Here is a 12,609-nt window from a genome sequence, read left to right as displayed (position 1 = left end):
GGAAAGAGACCGGTCTGCTTCCTCCAGCAAGTTGCATAGCAAGTATCKCTCCTCCTAGCAGGCAACGCAGCGCGCGGAAGCGGCGCTCGACCAAACCCACGATTGCAGTTCTGTGACAACCGTCTGGTTTGCTGCGGCTCTGCGAGACCGGCCAGTGCGTCCGTTCTCCCGGCGCGCGCCGAGCGCAGCCCGCGGGGCTCAGCGCGGCCCGAGAGGGGCTTATCGAGAGGGGCGCCGGCTCGCGGCTCCCTGCCTCGCCGCCGTAGCCCTAGCTGCTGCCCGCCGAGGAGCAGACGGAGCTGCACATGTTCACGTTCGAGTTCTCGGACTCGGCCTCCGTCTCGGCTTCGTCGGTGGTTTCGGGAGGGGACACGGACTCGCTCGTCGGCTCCTGGCTCTTCTTCAATCTGCGCACAACAGAGGAACGGTGCATTGCATAGTTTCCCCACACCAAAAACACGGCTAGACCCTACATAAATGAGATGCGTGTTCCCAGATTGGTAAAACCCACACACAGCACATAAAAAGACCATTACATGGGCTGAAATACGAGCGAAACTCCCCCAAATGCACTGACGTACTCCGCAACGGCTGCAGCTCTTGGAGCCGTCGACCACCCAGATCTGGGCCATAAACACAGTGTTTTGCTTACAGCAGCGTACGCACTGCTGTGCGCAGCTTTCTCTAAAGAAGCCGCCTCTATTCTACTTGTTTTACTTAAGAACAAAAATATTATCATATAAGCACATTCAAACGATAGAGAAAGCAGCTGTTTTAATGCCAGGGCTTTTACTGCCTGCTCGTGAAGTGCAGAGAGGATTTTACCACGCTCCTTGCTTTCATTTTCCAAAACAGCCTCCTCTAAAAGCAAGATGGACAAGGAGACATTACAGGTGAACTGAATCGCTGCCACACAGGTATTTTAAATCCCACAAGTTTGCCACAAGTGTAGCCTATTCTATTTAACTGCAGTAGTTAATAATCACTGATGTTGCCTCCCTTTGGGGTAAGGATTCTCTTTTGCACAAATGCAGCACCTGAGCGTGCTCAGCTGAAGTTGTCACCCAGAATTAAGCCCTTGGTGAGTCTAGCAACAGCACTCCAATTCCTTGGATAGTCAGGAAAAAGAATCTTTCTGTCCCAAAATACCCCCCACACACGCACTCACTTCTCTCTGTTAAAAATGACAAAATCTTGCTGGATAGCTTCAAGGCATTCTTGGAGATAGTCATTTTCCTGAAAGAAAGAAAAAGAAAATGTGCATAAGAAGCCCTAGTTGCACGTCATTGCTTCCCTAGAGCATCACAGTGCTTGAGTCTGCGTGCGCAGAACGCATTCAGCCACTAGCAACTTCAGCCTAAACAGACGAGGAAAATAGCACAGCATGATTGCTTCCACGGCTTTTATTGGTATTTGTTTCATTTGCAGTGTGCATGGTTTTCTGTCGTATACAAACAACCTATTTACAGCTCCTTCCCCCCCCAGGAGCACCGGCTGCCCCGCTCCGACCCCAGCTCCTGCCCCTCTCGGTGCAGGCAACGCCGCCGCCTCTCAAAACCCCGAGAACCGCACAAAACGGACGGCTGAAATACGCGGTCCTACCAGAAACCATGCCCTATGTCTTGGCATGCAGAGGGCCTTTAACTGCCCTGGCAGCAGAACCTCTGAGAGGTATCTTCCAGTTTGCTTATTCTGATCTTTTCCTCTGGCTTCCCGATTCGTTCTTCCGCCTTTTACAGTAGGTCTCATTGACTGCGACATTAGCTGCTGCTGAAGGAGGACGTGACCCAGTGCAGCTAACGGGTGCAGACAACACGCCAGGCAAAATCCTTCTCAGATAACGGATATCCTTATTCCCACTGCAGGGGGGAATTTTGTTCCCTTACCTTGGGACTTGCATAACTAAGAAAGGCAGGGAGCACCGAAGCAGGCGTTTGGGCATAACGAATATTCCCTCACACAGGCCTCCCCTTGAGCATCACTTTCATCTGCAAATACTGCGTTTTCTCCAGGAGTAAATACCTCCTCGGCTTCATAATGAGATGGTTTTATTCCAGGGACGTGTGTGTCTGTGAAACTGAGATTATCGCGCTCATCCTCCTTGTGACATGAAAGTGCCAGACTTCCACAGTGAAGAACAGAAACAAATGCATCCTATCTATCTCCGACCTGATTTCCCAAATAATGGGTTCTCTCCAAAAAGTGCTTGTGTGTTCACTTCTTCCAAGCACAAGTATGAGTTTCCTCAGCCAACGCAATGAGAATTCAGTCCGTCTTAAACCAATCTGGGAGTCCTATAGAACTGAACAGGCTTATACAGATGTAAAACTAAGGTGACGGGGAAAAAAAAGGGAAATAAAGGAAAAGGACTCAACTACCCCAAAATCGGGACTGACTGACTGGATGTTTCCGTGTGGCCATCATCCAACGCTTGGATAAGGTGCTGTGACATAACCCCATCCCCAGCTACCAGAGAAACTGGCTAGTCCCTCCCAGGAAGGTCATCGTCGTTTGGGCTTTTCATTTATTTATTTATTAAGTTTTTCTCTTGACCAGTGCGTGCCTGGATCTCCCTTTCTCTCCTTTCATGTTACAAAGTAGAGATGAGCGTGAAAGAGATTTACCAAACTTATGTAAGACGAACATTTGGTTGTCAGGATGATTCCGTCTGGCAAATGCTTTTATTAAAATAAATCTGCATGGGAAGGCATTGCCACAGCAACTACCACTATCCACCTCCAACTTGAGTACCTCCGCTTTTTGTTCCATTGACTGTTATTCCAGAAGGCACTTACGGACTGTGAGCTGTCTTTGCTGTTATCCCTGGACTTGTTCTTTGCAAGTCTCTTCTTCTTTTTATGCAGGGGTCTTGACTCCAGAATCATCTCCTCCAGCTCAAAGGTAGGGTCGCAATGCAGGCGGCCTTTCTGTTAGGGGGCACAAAGACACCAGAGGTAGATGTTGGCCATGCAAGAGATTCTCTCTTCCAGCAATATTTTCAGAAATTGCTTCCAAGATGTCAACCGAAGAGGGAAACCAAGGCACTCCTTTACTCACATTAGGGACGAAGCCCGGCTCCACCTTTTTCTCGCAGACGTCGCTCCAGATCACGCTTGATAAGTAAGCCGAAGCCTGAACGTCAGCGAGGCAGGAAAAGCGATGCTCGGGGTTCACCGTCAGCAGCTGAAACGACAAGCATTCCCGGAAGGCTTGAGCGAGAAAACAAACAGAGAATCATTCTGTCTGTTAAACGTACTCACATAATTCAGCAACAGAGCAAAGATTCAGTTGTGGGAAACATGTAAGCACACCATAAAAAAAATTAGAAAAACAAGCCCAACACTCAAAAATGAGGAACAGGGAGAACCCCGATGAGCATTAGGTGGCTTCCTCCTGTGCCCACCTACGATGCATAACCTTGCATCACGTGGCCATGCGCAGCCTGTCCTATAGACCCTTCCTCACTCAAGGGTAAACACGGGGACAGATATTGCATATCGTAGTTTTGCCTCGCTGTGGACCTTGCTCTTTTGTAAAAACACTAATTTCCTTAGAGCCTCGTCATTTCGGTATCAAGCCCCACACGTCCTGTTTTCAAAACGCTTCTCTGAAACGGGAGGATGTTATGCTGCTCATCACACACACAGAGTACAAAGTACATAGAAAAATAATTCAAAATGATCTCTTAGCTTGGCTGCTCAATGGAGACACCGACTTGAAGACAGACCCGATTTTTCAAAGAATTCGGCACTGTGTGCCACATTATATGTTCAAAGCATGGCTGCCACTGGTTTTAGTTATTGCTTTTAGGACTGTTTTAGGTATCTCTTAGAAGGAATTCATACAGGGCTTCCAGAAAATTGCGTGATTAGCATCCGCCTGTGAAAAATTTAACTGAAGCTTGACTGATACCAACTTTACAGCTTGTTCACAGAATCCTCCTGTTTTCCTGTCTCCTACCAGCCCGATGCTGCTGGGCCGTGAGCCGCGGCGGCCCTCGCGCCGCTTCCAAAGTGCTGCTCTCTCACCGGTCGCTCCCCATCGCACGTTTGTGCGGCTGGTTATGAAGCCTTGAACTTACGGGTATGGAGCTGCACCCCACTGTTACTGCGAGACCATTTCTTGCAGTTTTTCAAGAAGACTTACAATTTCAACCCAGCCTCCCCAGCTCAGTTCTGGGCATTTGCAAGTTTAATGAGTAGCATCTTTTGGCTGATGGACTATGCATAGCAATAACTCTACAGAACGCCCATCTAGGACTGTTTCTTTCCTTTAAAAAACGACAGTGTAGTTCTAAGCAGGGTAATTACAGATGGTTATAGCCCTTTTGCAGAAAATAAAATCAGTCTTCAGTATTTCTCCAATGCCAAAGGCGATCATCCGAGAAGAAGGCAGCATGCATCCCACTGCCCCAGTTTGGTGGATGTATTCAGAGTCTAATAAAAATCCATCCTGTGGATGTTTGTGAACCAAAGCAAGCCAAAGTGTGGTGGCGTCCTGCTTACAAAAATCAAAATGCAATACTCCTGACGGCAGCACAGCGAAGCAACACCACTTTGATATCAAAGTCTCACCATGGTAATACTAAATACTTGATAATCTACTGGGACTAAGAAATGTTCCTTCATGCTCTTCGTTTTGCTGTGCAACAGACCTGTTGTCGGCTGTGGCATGCAACAGTCTTATGAGTAACAGCAACACTCCCTTTTCGATGCTTTTCTAGTTTGTGTGACATAAAAACAGGTCTCATCCCCTTCTGGTGTATTATAGAGTCTAAATAGGCTATACAAATCCCCAAGCAGTAAAAATTGTCACTATCAAGTCCCCAAAACCTCTGTACAACCTCCTGCAAAATGCTCTTGAGATAGTTTTAACTGGAACTGAATATATCTCTGCTAGCAACTACTGTCTGGAGGAACTTTTAAGGTAGTTTTTTCACTGCATAAAATTATCTTTATCTTTAAAATTACAGCGAGGGTATTTAGCATTCGAGGGTAAAGTCACCGTGAGTCTGCACACTTACCTAGCAGTAAGTTCTCCTTGAGTTTTGCAGAGATAATAGACACTGGACTTTGATGCCATGACAGCTCTAGAAGTGTACAGTGCATATATATAGTGTGTGTATGTGTATGTGTGTGTGTGTGTGTAGATTTCCACAGATAGTCTTTTTAAAAGCATGTATTCCCCAACTCAACCCAGTAGATGGCATTGTGATCTTGCTGAATACTTTTTATTGCAATAATAACTAACAACTGTTTCTCATTAAAATAAAATCTAATTATGTAAATTGTCCACCCAACATTAACTTATATTGTAATCACTTATTTGCTGTCAGCACTATGTATATCTTTTTTATAGCATACTGATCAGCTACTTTTCCGAGTTTTCAAGCAAGCAAAAGCTAACCAGCTTCTACAAATCAAAAACTTTCTAGCTGTAACAATAAAATTAAAGCAACAGACTGCCCCATATAGGCATACATATATATCACATATATATACATATACAAATACATACATACACATATATATACATACATACACACACACACATATCACACACACATATATATACATAAAAACCTCACAGACATTTCTAATAACTAAATACACCTGAATCAGGTTCTTCAGTCTTGCAGAATTGAAGAGAAAGCAGTTAACACAGCAGGTCAGCAAACACTTATATATGTTACACTGCTATTTCAGTTATCATTATTACTTTTTAAAGTTCTGAAGATCATACACCTAGATGCTAAATGAACACAATTCTAGCCTAAGTAAGAATTTGATTGTTACACCAAAATCAGCCTTTTTCTTCATTTGCTACCAAACATAACGCATTTTATGACAGAGATAAGTCATCTAACAAAACACAAGTTGCTGACATTAATTTGTGCTTAAGACTGAAGGAAGTCATAAAGAATTAGTCCTATTTCAATGTTTCATTATTTATTATTAATACCATGAAAAGTTTCTCGTTAGTCCTGTAAGCACTGTAGCTTCTGTGCGATTTAAACCACGCCAAAAAGATTATTTACCTTTCTTAACAGAGCAATCATTTCCTTTGACCACGCAGACGAGTACTGAACACTGACAGTACTGAAGAGCTGAACTAAAGACTCTACCGGGTTATTGGAGTGGATATCGTACGGTCTCTGAGAAAAAAAGCAGAAATATGAAGAGAGATTTACTTTTCTCTCTGAAGCTCACTAAGAAAGCACGGTCTTGGAATACGGGATAGCGCCAAACACCTTACCCATCCTCGAAGAAGTTCGTAAGCCATCACTCCCAAGGACCACCAATCGACTTCGAAGGAGTAACCCGTCCCACCGCTCATAAACGAATGAAAAATCTCTGGAGCTAAACGGAAAGAACAAAAATACTGCTGTTCCTTTCTCTTTCAGTCGCCTGTTTCCTGTAAGTCACTACGTGAATGTTATCACTATTTTCCCACGTTAATGCCACAGGCGAGGCTCTACAGGACGATCTAAGACTCAGCGTCTCTCCTCCCCGAGCAGGTCGCTGTCGAGCCACGTGGCTGCAGAGCGCCTAGGGAGCCCTCACGCCCCACCGAAGGGCAGACGAAACCTGGCCGCTGCCCGGGCAAGGACCAAGCCCCAGCTCGAACAGCGGCAGGAGCCAACAGGGAGAGGAAGGCAGGCAAACACGGTACGATCGCAAGCGATCTTCTGGGAGTAATTCATTCACTTTGAGAGTTTTGCTTTTCAAATAATCTGGTTCTGCTGAATGACTTGGGTGCATGCATTAACGTGTTAAATTAATTCAGTTCCTCGTGACAGACGCAGACTATAAGATGGCATGCTGTGAGTGTTCTTTGAATGCAAAATATAAGTGTAACGAGCAGCTATTATTTCTTACCCATGTATGGCTTGGTTCCAGCTAATGCAGTTGCTCTTTCACCATCCCTAATTATTGTTGCAATATTAAAATCTGTTAAATGTGCATGACCTTAAATAAAGACAGATTTCAAGAAGGAATTAGTGGCAGAACAAACAATTGCAATGCAGAGTTAGAATACAAAATTTTTCAAAAGCGTTTGCAACCAGACAGTGCAGCACAGGTGTAGGCAGCTCAGAATCTAGATCCCACTAAACAGCCCTAACAGATCCTAAAATTTTCTCCAGATCTCAGGCTTGTCAGATGGAAAACATTTAAATGGTAGCTAGCTTTGTTTCTTGATTTTCAAATCTAACTTGGAGCTTCATATTTTGAATAGCGGTCATTTAAAATATCCAGCTTTTTTTCATCCTACTTGGATAATCTATATTTTGTTCCAAGTTATTTGAGCTGAGATTCACAATGATTCTTCAAAGGTTTCCATGGCATAAACATATCAGCTATCAGAATCCGTCTAAATTACATGGACATTCAGAAAATCAACAGGCTTCCTTTAGGACTACAGTGCCTAATCCCCACCTTCTAAATTATCTTCAACCCCTGCATGGAGCACTATTTTGACAGACTAAAATTCAAGGATGACCATGAGAAAAGATTTAAAAAAAAAGAAAAAAGAAAAAAAAAGACTTGGATCTTATGGGATTCTGAGCTTCAAACCTGGGACAAAAACAAGTCTAACTTTAAACATCCAATTTTTAACCATTTGGAAAACTTAAGTTCCACTTTTAGTCCGTATGAGTGAACACGAGGTATGTGACAACATTGACCCAAGGTGCAGCACAAAAATACAGGGATGCATAAGGTAGTGAGAAAAAGAATTGTAACAGTTTAAGCTTGCAAAGCTTAAACATTACTAGTAAGCCTACCTTGGGAACTAGTAACCTACATCAGCTCCAGCGTTTGGTCATATTGATATATCCAGAACCTATATTTAGCAAAGAAGACAATAGGGAAATGCTATACTAAGATAACGCCATGGTAGCATCGATTTAAAAAAAAAAATAAATAAAAAAATCTGGAATTGCGTTTGGATGAAAGCCATTCAACCACGACTACCTCCGAATCTCCAGAGTAAAGTAGTATTGACACTCTGTGCATAACATAGCAGATGTGGACATGCTAGTCCAAATGGAATCAGAACAATATTTTCCAAACCCTAGCACTATATCAAGAACTCATTAAGATTTCTGAAAAGTGCTGGAATACTTTCTCTGTTTCTACATTTTCTGTCATCAGGACAGAAAGTGAAAATTCTAGGAAAAAGGGTGGGAAAAGCATGAAAAAAAAAGTCTCGTTATCAAGCTCTGGAAAACACCTACTCTTCTTAGATCTGCAGCCTAGTCTTGGACAGCCAAATAAAGGCAAATTAGATAAACACTCAAAATGATAGGATTTTTTTTGCACAGATCAGACATCTCCAAGTCTTTTACTATAATGTTGTTGAAGATACTGTTTACCTCACACACAAACTATATAGGATCAGGGATAGTGAGCATAAGCTGAAGCAACAGAGATTTCTGTAAGACATCAGAAAAAAATTTCTAGCAACAGAAATAGTCAAACACACGGGTAACTTGCCTAGGGAAGCGACACTCTATCAACGGTCTTCCAAAAACTTTGCAAGACAAACGGAGGTCAGGAACACCTGGACAGAGCTGCCGTTGCTCTGAAAGCACATGACGTGACTTCTGCTCCCTGCCAGCCTGCTTTTCCACGATTTCCTAACTACCGTTTAGAGCTGGCTTGCAGCTGAGCCAGAGCAAACGCCTGTGCGCTGGGCTGCGAAGGAAGGCACGGCAGCAGCAGTCAGCTGCCGAGTCCAAGTGCGACGGGAGGACTGGCTGATGCCACTGCTAGTGTTTGCTGTTCCCCGCTGATGAATACCCTGGCAAAGCATGGAACAGCTCTCCTACGCTTGGAAAAAAGGCTCTGAGTCAGGACAACCCTCCTTCCCCATACACCGAGGAAGGCTTAAACACGGACGGGCTGCTATGGGAGCATGCAGTGCAAGGTGTCCGCGGTTTCACTAGGACAGACACCCCTGCCTGTCCGTTCTTTCGGCAAAGGAGTTGTCTGACGGCTGTATGAACTACACACATGAAAAATCATGCTGTCTGACCCCAAAAGAGCCAAAGACACAGGTACACGTGAACAAACTGTCGAGCGGTTGGTTAGGAATTATCACTAGCCGGTCTGCGTTCAAGTGTCTTCTCCAGCTCAAAGACTCCCTGTGAGGTCCTTGAAGGCAATTCTGTACAGACAGAAAAACAGACCTCCCTACAGCTCAATCTAATACAACAGGATTTTCACTGTGGGGAACACCACTGTTCTTTAATCCTCTAATTCAGACCACGCTTCCAATACAAACAAGAATGCTCTATAAAAGCGACCAGCTACAGTTTAATGCTCCCTTTCATATTGCTCAGATGAGTTTTCATAGATTCCTTATATTGCAACCACATCAAACTAACGATTACTTCAAATACCTTATGTAATCTGAGATGAGCAATTAAGAACAAAATCAGAGTGTTGGCAGGTAAACAATTAGTCTCAAAACTTGCTTGTGGGTCATTATTTTCAAACCAACCTGAAATACAGAAAACCTACCCAGCTGCCATTCTTGAGGCTATTTTCTTCTGTCTATCTATCAGGCAGCTCTGAAAATGGTGTGTAAATCACAAATCCTTTTGTCCTATTACTCAAAATCTTCTCTTTCTCATTTATGTTTGGGCATTATACCCTGCGCCGTTTTCTAACAAACCTCCAGGCAAGTGCAAGCTTTGGCTTTGCAGAGCCTGTATGATAAAACTTGGTTTGGAGCCTGCCATCTTGAGAGACTGTGTCTTCGTTTTGTAAGTTCTGCTATGGGAACAGAGGTCAATATAGGACCTCACGCGGGAGCTCTGTGGAGACCTCCGAGGGCCATTAACAAGACGCTCTCAGTGAAGGTTTTTGAACTTACTCTGCCTGGTTCAGTCCAGATCTCGACTCAGAAAGTCTAGATCAAGAAGACATCAAAATTATCTTTCTTCCTGCTAAATAAAAGCATACGTTCAGACCACTCACTTTAAAACTCAATGTTTTTTCACACTATAAAGCACTGTATTTCTTGCAGGGACAACCTGTGCAAAATAAGAGGCACTGGGGCTACTAGTGAGAGGAGAAGTAGACTGGGGGTGAACAGAGGGTTACTGAGGAGGGAAGCTGGACTTCCCTTTGCATTACAAGGCATACACACGACCAACCAAAGACCAATCAAATAAAAGGAGTGGTGCCTTTTACACCCTTTTTCCAGATAAAAAGATACACGGTATGTGAGACACTAAAAAAATCAATACCTTGTATGAAGGAGGTAGAAAAAGCAAGAGAGACAGTTCCTACCTTGCTCATCAAGGAGAATGTTGTCTGGCTTTACATCTCTGGAAAAAGAAACAAGGTTATAGTAAGATGAAGTCTCAGTCACATTAAAGATGCAACTCCACAGCAACAAAAAAAGCAACCTTTTATCTATCAATCAAAAATTAAAAAGATATAAAACAAAATATCCTCATATGAGATAAGTCCCTCATAGATGGATTAGAAATACGCTTTTCCTGGCCAATCAAACAAAAAAGTGGGAGCACCTGACCGGTTCGAGCGTCACTTCCATGAAAATGAATAGTGCAAGATTAGGCCTATTTCCATGAAGGCCTTGATCATTTTAAAAATAAATCCTGGAATGCACTGCTTTCAGTTATGCCAGGAAACACTGAGATTTCTTCCCTTAGCGACCAACAGACAGGTCTAGCAGCCAGAACGGGTGCTGCCAGGTGCGGTTCAATAGAAGCAGCTCCCCGACTCGGCAGCACCGGCAGCACGAAGGGCCTCGCTATAGCAGGGGCTAATAGAGACACCGTAATTCAGCCGGGCAGCGCGCACGGGCAGCGCTGGTGCAAAGCCAGCTTCCACCAGGGCCGGACCGGCCCCAGGCTCTTTCAGGGTACGGATGCACTCGCTTCTGCGCGCTCGCTTATCTAAGGGCGCCCGGTTTCGCCAGCTCAGCGGCGCGGACTTTGCCATTACCTGTGAATGATGTGCTGGCTTCGTAAGTAGTCCAGGGCCAGGGCCATTTCGCAGATGTAGAGCTTGACCGTTTCTTCCGTAAACTGAACGTTCTGCTGCAGGTGATAGCGTAGGTCACCGCCCAGCAGCAAGTCCACCACCATGAACATGTCCTCCTCGTCCTGGAAGGAGTACCTGCGGGCACCAAAGCGGGGTGAGCGAGCCGCCCGGCTCCCGCCGCGCTGCACGGCAGTCACCAAGCGAAGGCAGGTTTTTCCTCTCCCTTAATTACACAGCACCTGTGAGAAACTGCAAACATTCCCACTACGAGCATATGCTGGCTTCAATGTTTACAGCCTTTTAATTAAGCAAGCATAACTCAAGATGCTGTCTTGCTTTTTAACCTCCTGCTATCTGAGCAGCATCTCCTTGGGGGAGGCAGCTACCCCTATTAAATTCGTCCCGCTCACCCTGCCACTCTTCGAACGGCTTCTCAAGCACCTCATTTCCCAGGGACGGGGTTATTCCAAGGCAAATTCTCTGCATAGTTAGAAGCTTTCCATTTCCCCTCCTGCCTTAACTTGTCCGTGCCCAATTTATCTATTTGCTCTTGCGCCAATGCTGTTCTAACGTTTATCCTGACCTATGTTCAAGGTGTCTTTTTTCCTCTCAACCTTCCTTTTATTATGCTAAAAATGCCAGACTCGGCTTAGTCTGGAAACAGGCTCCCGGTTCCAGTGACCACCGGGCGCCTCCCCAGCTCCGGCTGCAGCCGGGGGTTTCTCCGGACCAAGGAGGCCCCAAACCCTGCAGATTCCCCCATCCGGTCCCCAGGTGCTGGGCACAGTGGCAGCGTCTTGGCTACCCCGTTTCTGCTGAAGACGATTTTCTCGGCGCACGGCGGAAGCACAGCTTTTCCGCAGCCACCTCGCACGGCTTGCGGTCCTCACGGAGAACTGCAGAACAGGTTTCGAAAATCTCCTCCTCGGTTTCAGAGCTTCGCTGATGATGTGCACAGTAAAAATTACTGTTAAAGCAGCTCCTGTTGGCTGCTCGGTCCCTCAGCAAGAGCTGTTCACTTCACATTTATGCTTTATGAATGAGTCATCTCATCAGCAGACAAAGTTTGGAGCTTTGCTAACAAGTTACTTCTGAGTAACTTCAGACTTTCACATGTAAAAAATACGATAAACCTATACTTAAATTATCTCTGGATATTCTGAAAATGAATTAGAAAACACAAATGCTAACTTAGCCATAAAGACCAGAAAAAGAGCCTTGTATTTATTGTAGAGTAAAACGCCTCTATAAATTTGAAGTAGATTCCAAAGGAGACTGACAGCACTGAGGATAAACTATAGAATAACATTTGATTGTTATATTTGGCTACAGCATTTCTAAGGAAAGAATATGTGGGATTGTATAATACTTATGAATCACATACTTCTGTTCTTATCCCAAATGTATGCTTACTCTAAATGTACAAGCTGAAAGGGAAAAACTTGCTAAGAGAACAAATTTTCTCAAAAACTTCATTACCTCCTGAAAAAATTATTTGCAGTTGTTAAAATGTTGAAAAAAATCAATATGCACTTTGGCTATTCTGGAGTAACCAACGAACAAAAGGTATGCAGGATATTATCAGCTTTCA

General features: G+C 44.4%; 1 protein-coding gene across 2 annotated transcripts in view; it reads right to left on the bottom strand.

Moving 5' to 3' along the window:
• Nucleotides 1-268: 268 nt before the first annotated feature.
• Nucleotides 269-12,609, bottom strand: part of STK32C (serine/threonine kinase 32C) — a 52,395-nt gene continuing 40,054 nt past the window's right edge. The window contains exons 3-11 of one of the 2 annotated variants that reach the window (XM_026065670.1): nt 10,980-11,153; nt 10,299-10,336; nt 6,879-6,968; nt 6,256-6,359; nt 6,038-6,154; nt 3,058-3,183; nt 2,796-2,927; nt 1,169-1,236; nt 269-407 (exon numbers count right to left, since the gene is read on the bottom strand). In XM_026065670.1, coding sequence (XP_025921455.1) covers nt 269-407; nt 1,169-1,236; nt 2,796-2,927; nt 3,058-3,183; nt 6,038-6,154; nt 6,256-6,359; nt 6,879-6,968; nt 10,299-10,336; nt 10,980-11,153 — 988 coding nt within the window. Of the gene's footprint in view, nt 408-1,164; nt 1,237-2,773; nt 2,928-3,057; nt 3,184-6,037; nt 6,155-6,255; nt 6,360-6,878; nt 6,969-10,298; nt 10,337-10,979; nt 11,154-12,609 lie in introns of those variants that run through there. The other variant, XM_026065671.1, reaches the window with a different exon arrangement.

This window comes from Apteryx rowi, unplaced genomic scaffold (assembly GCF_003343035.1).
Source record: "Apteryx rowi isolate R43461 unplaced genomic scaffold, aptRow1 scaffold_23, whole genome shotgun sequence".
Classification (NCBI taxonomy): Eukaryota; Metazoa; Chordata; class Aves; order Apterygiformes; family Apterygidae; genus Apteryx; species Apteryx rowi.
This window is presented reverse-complemented; position numbering and strand designations above follow the sequence as displayed.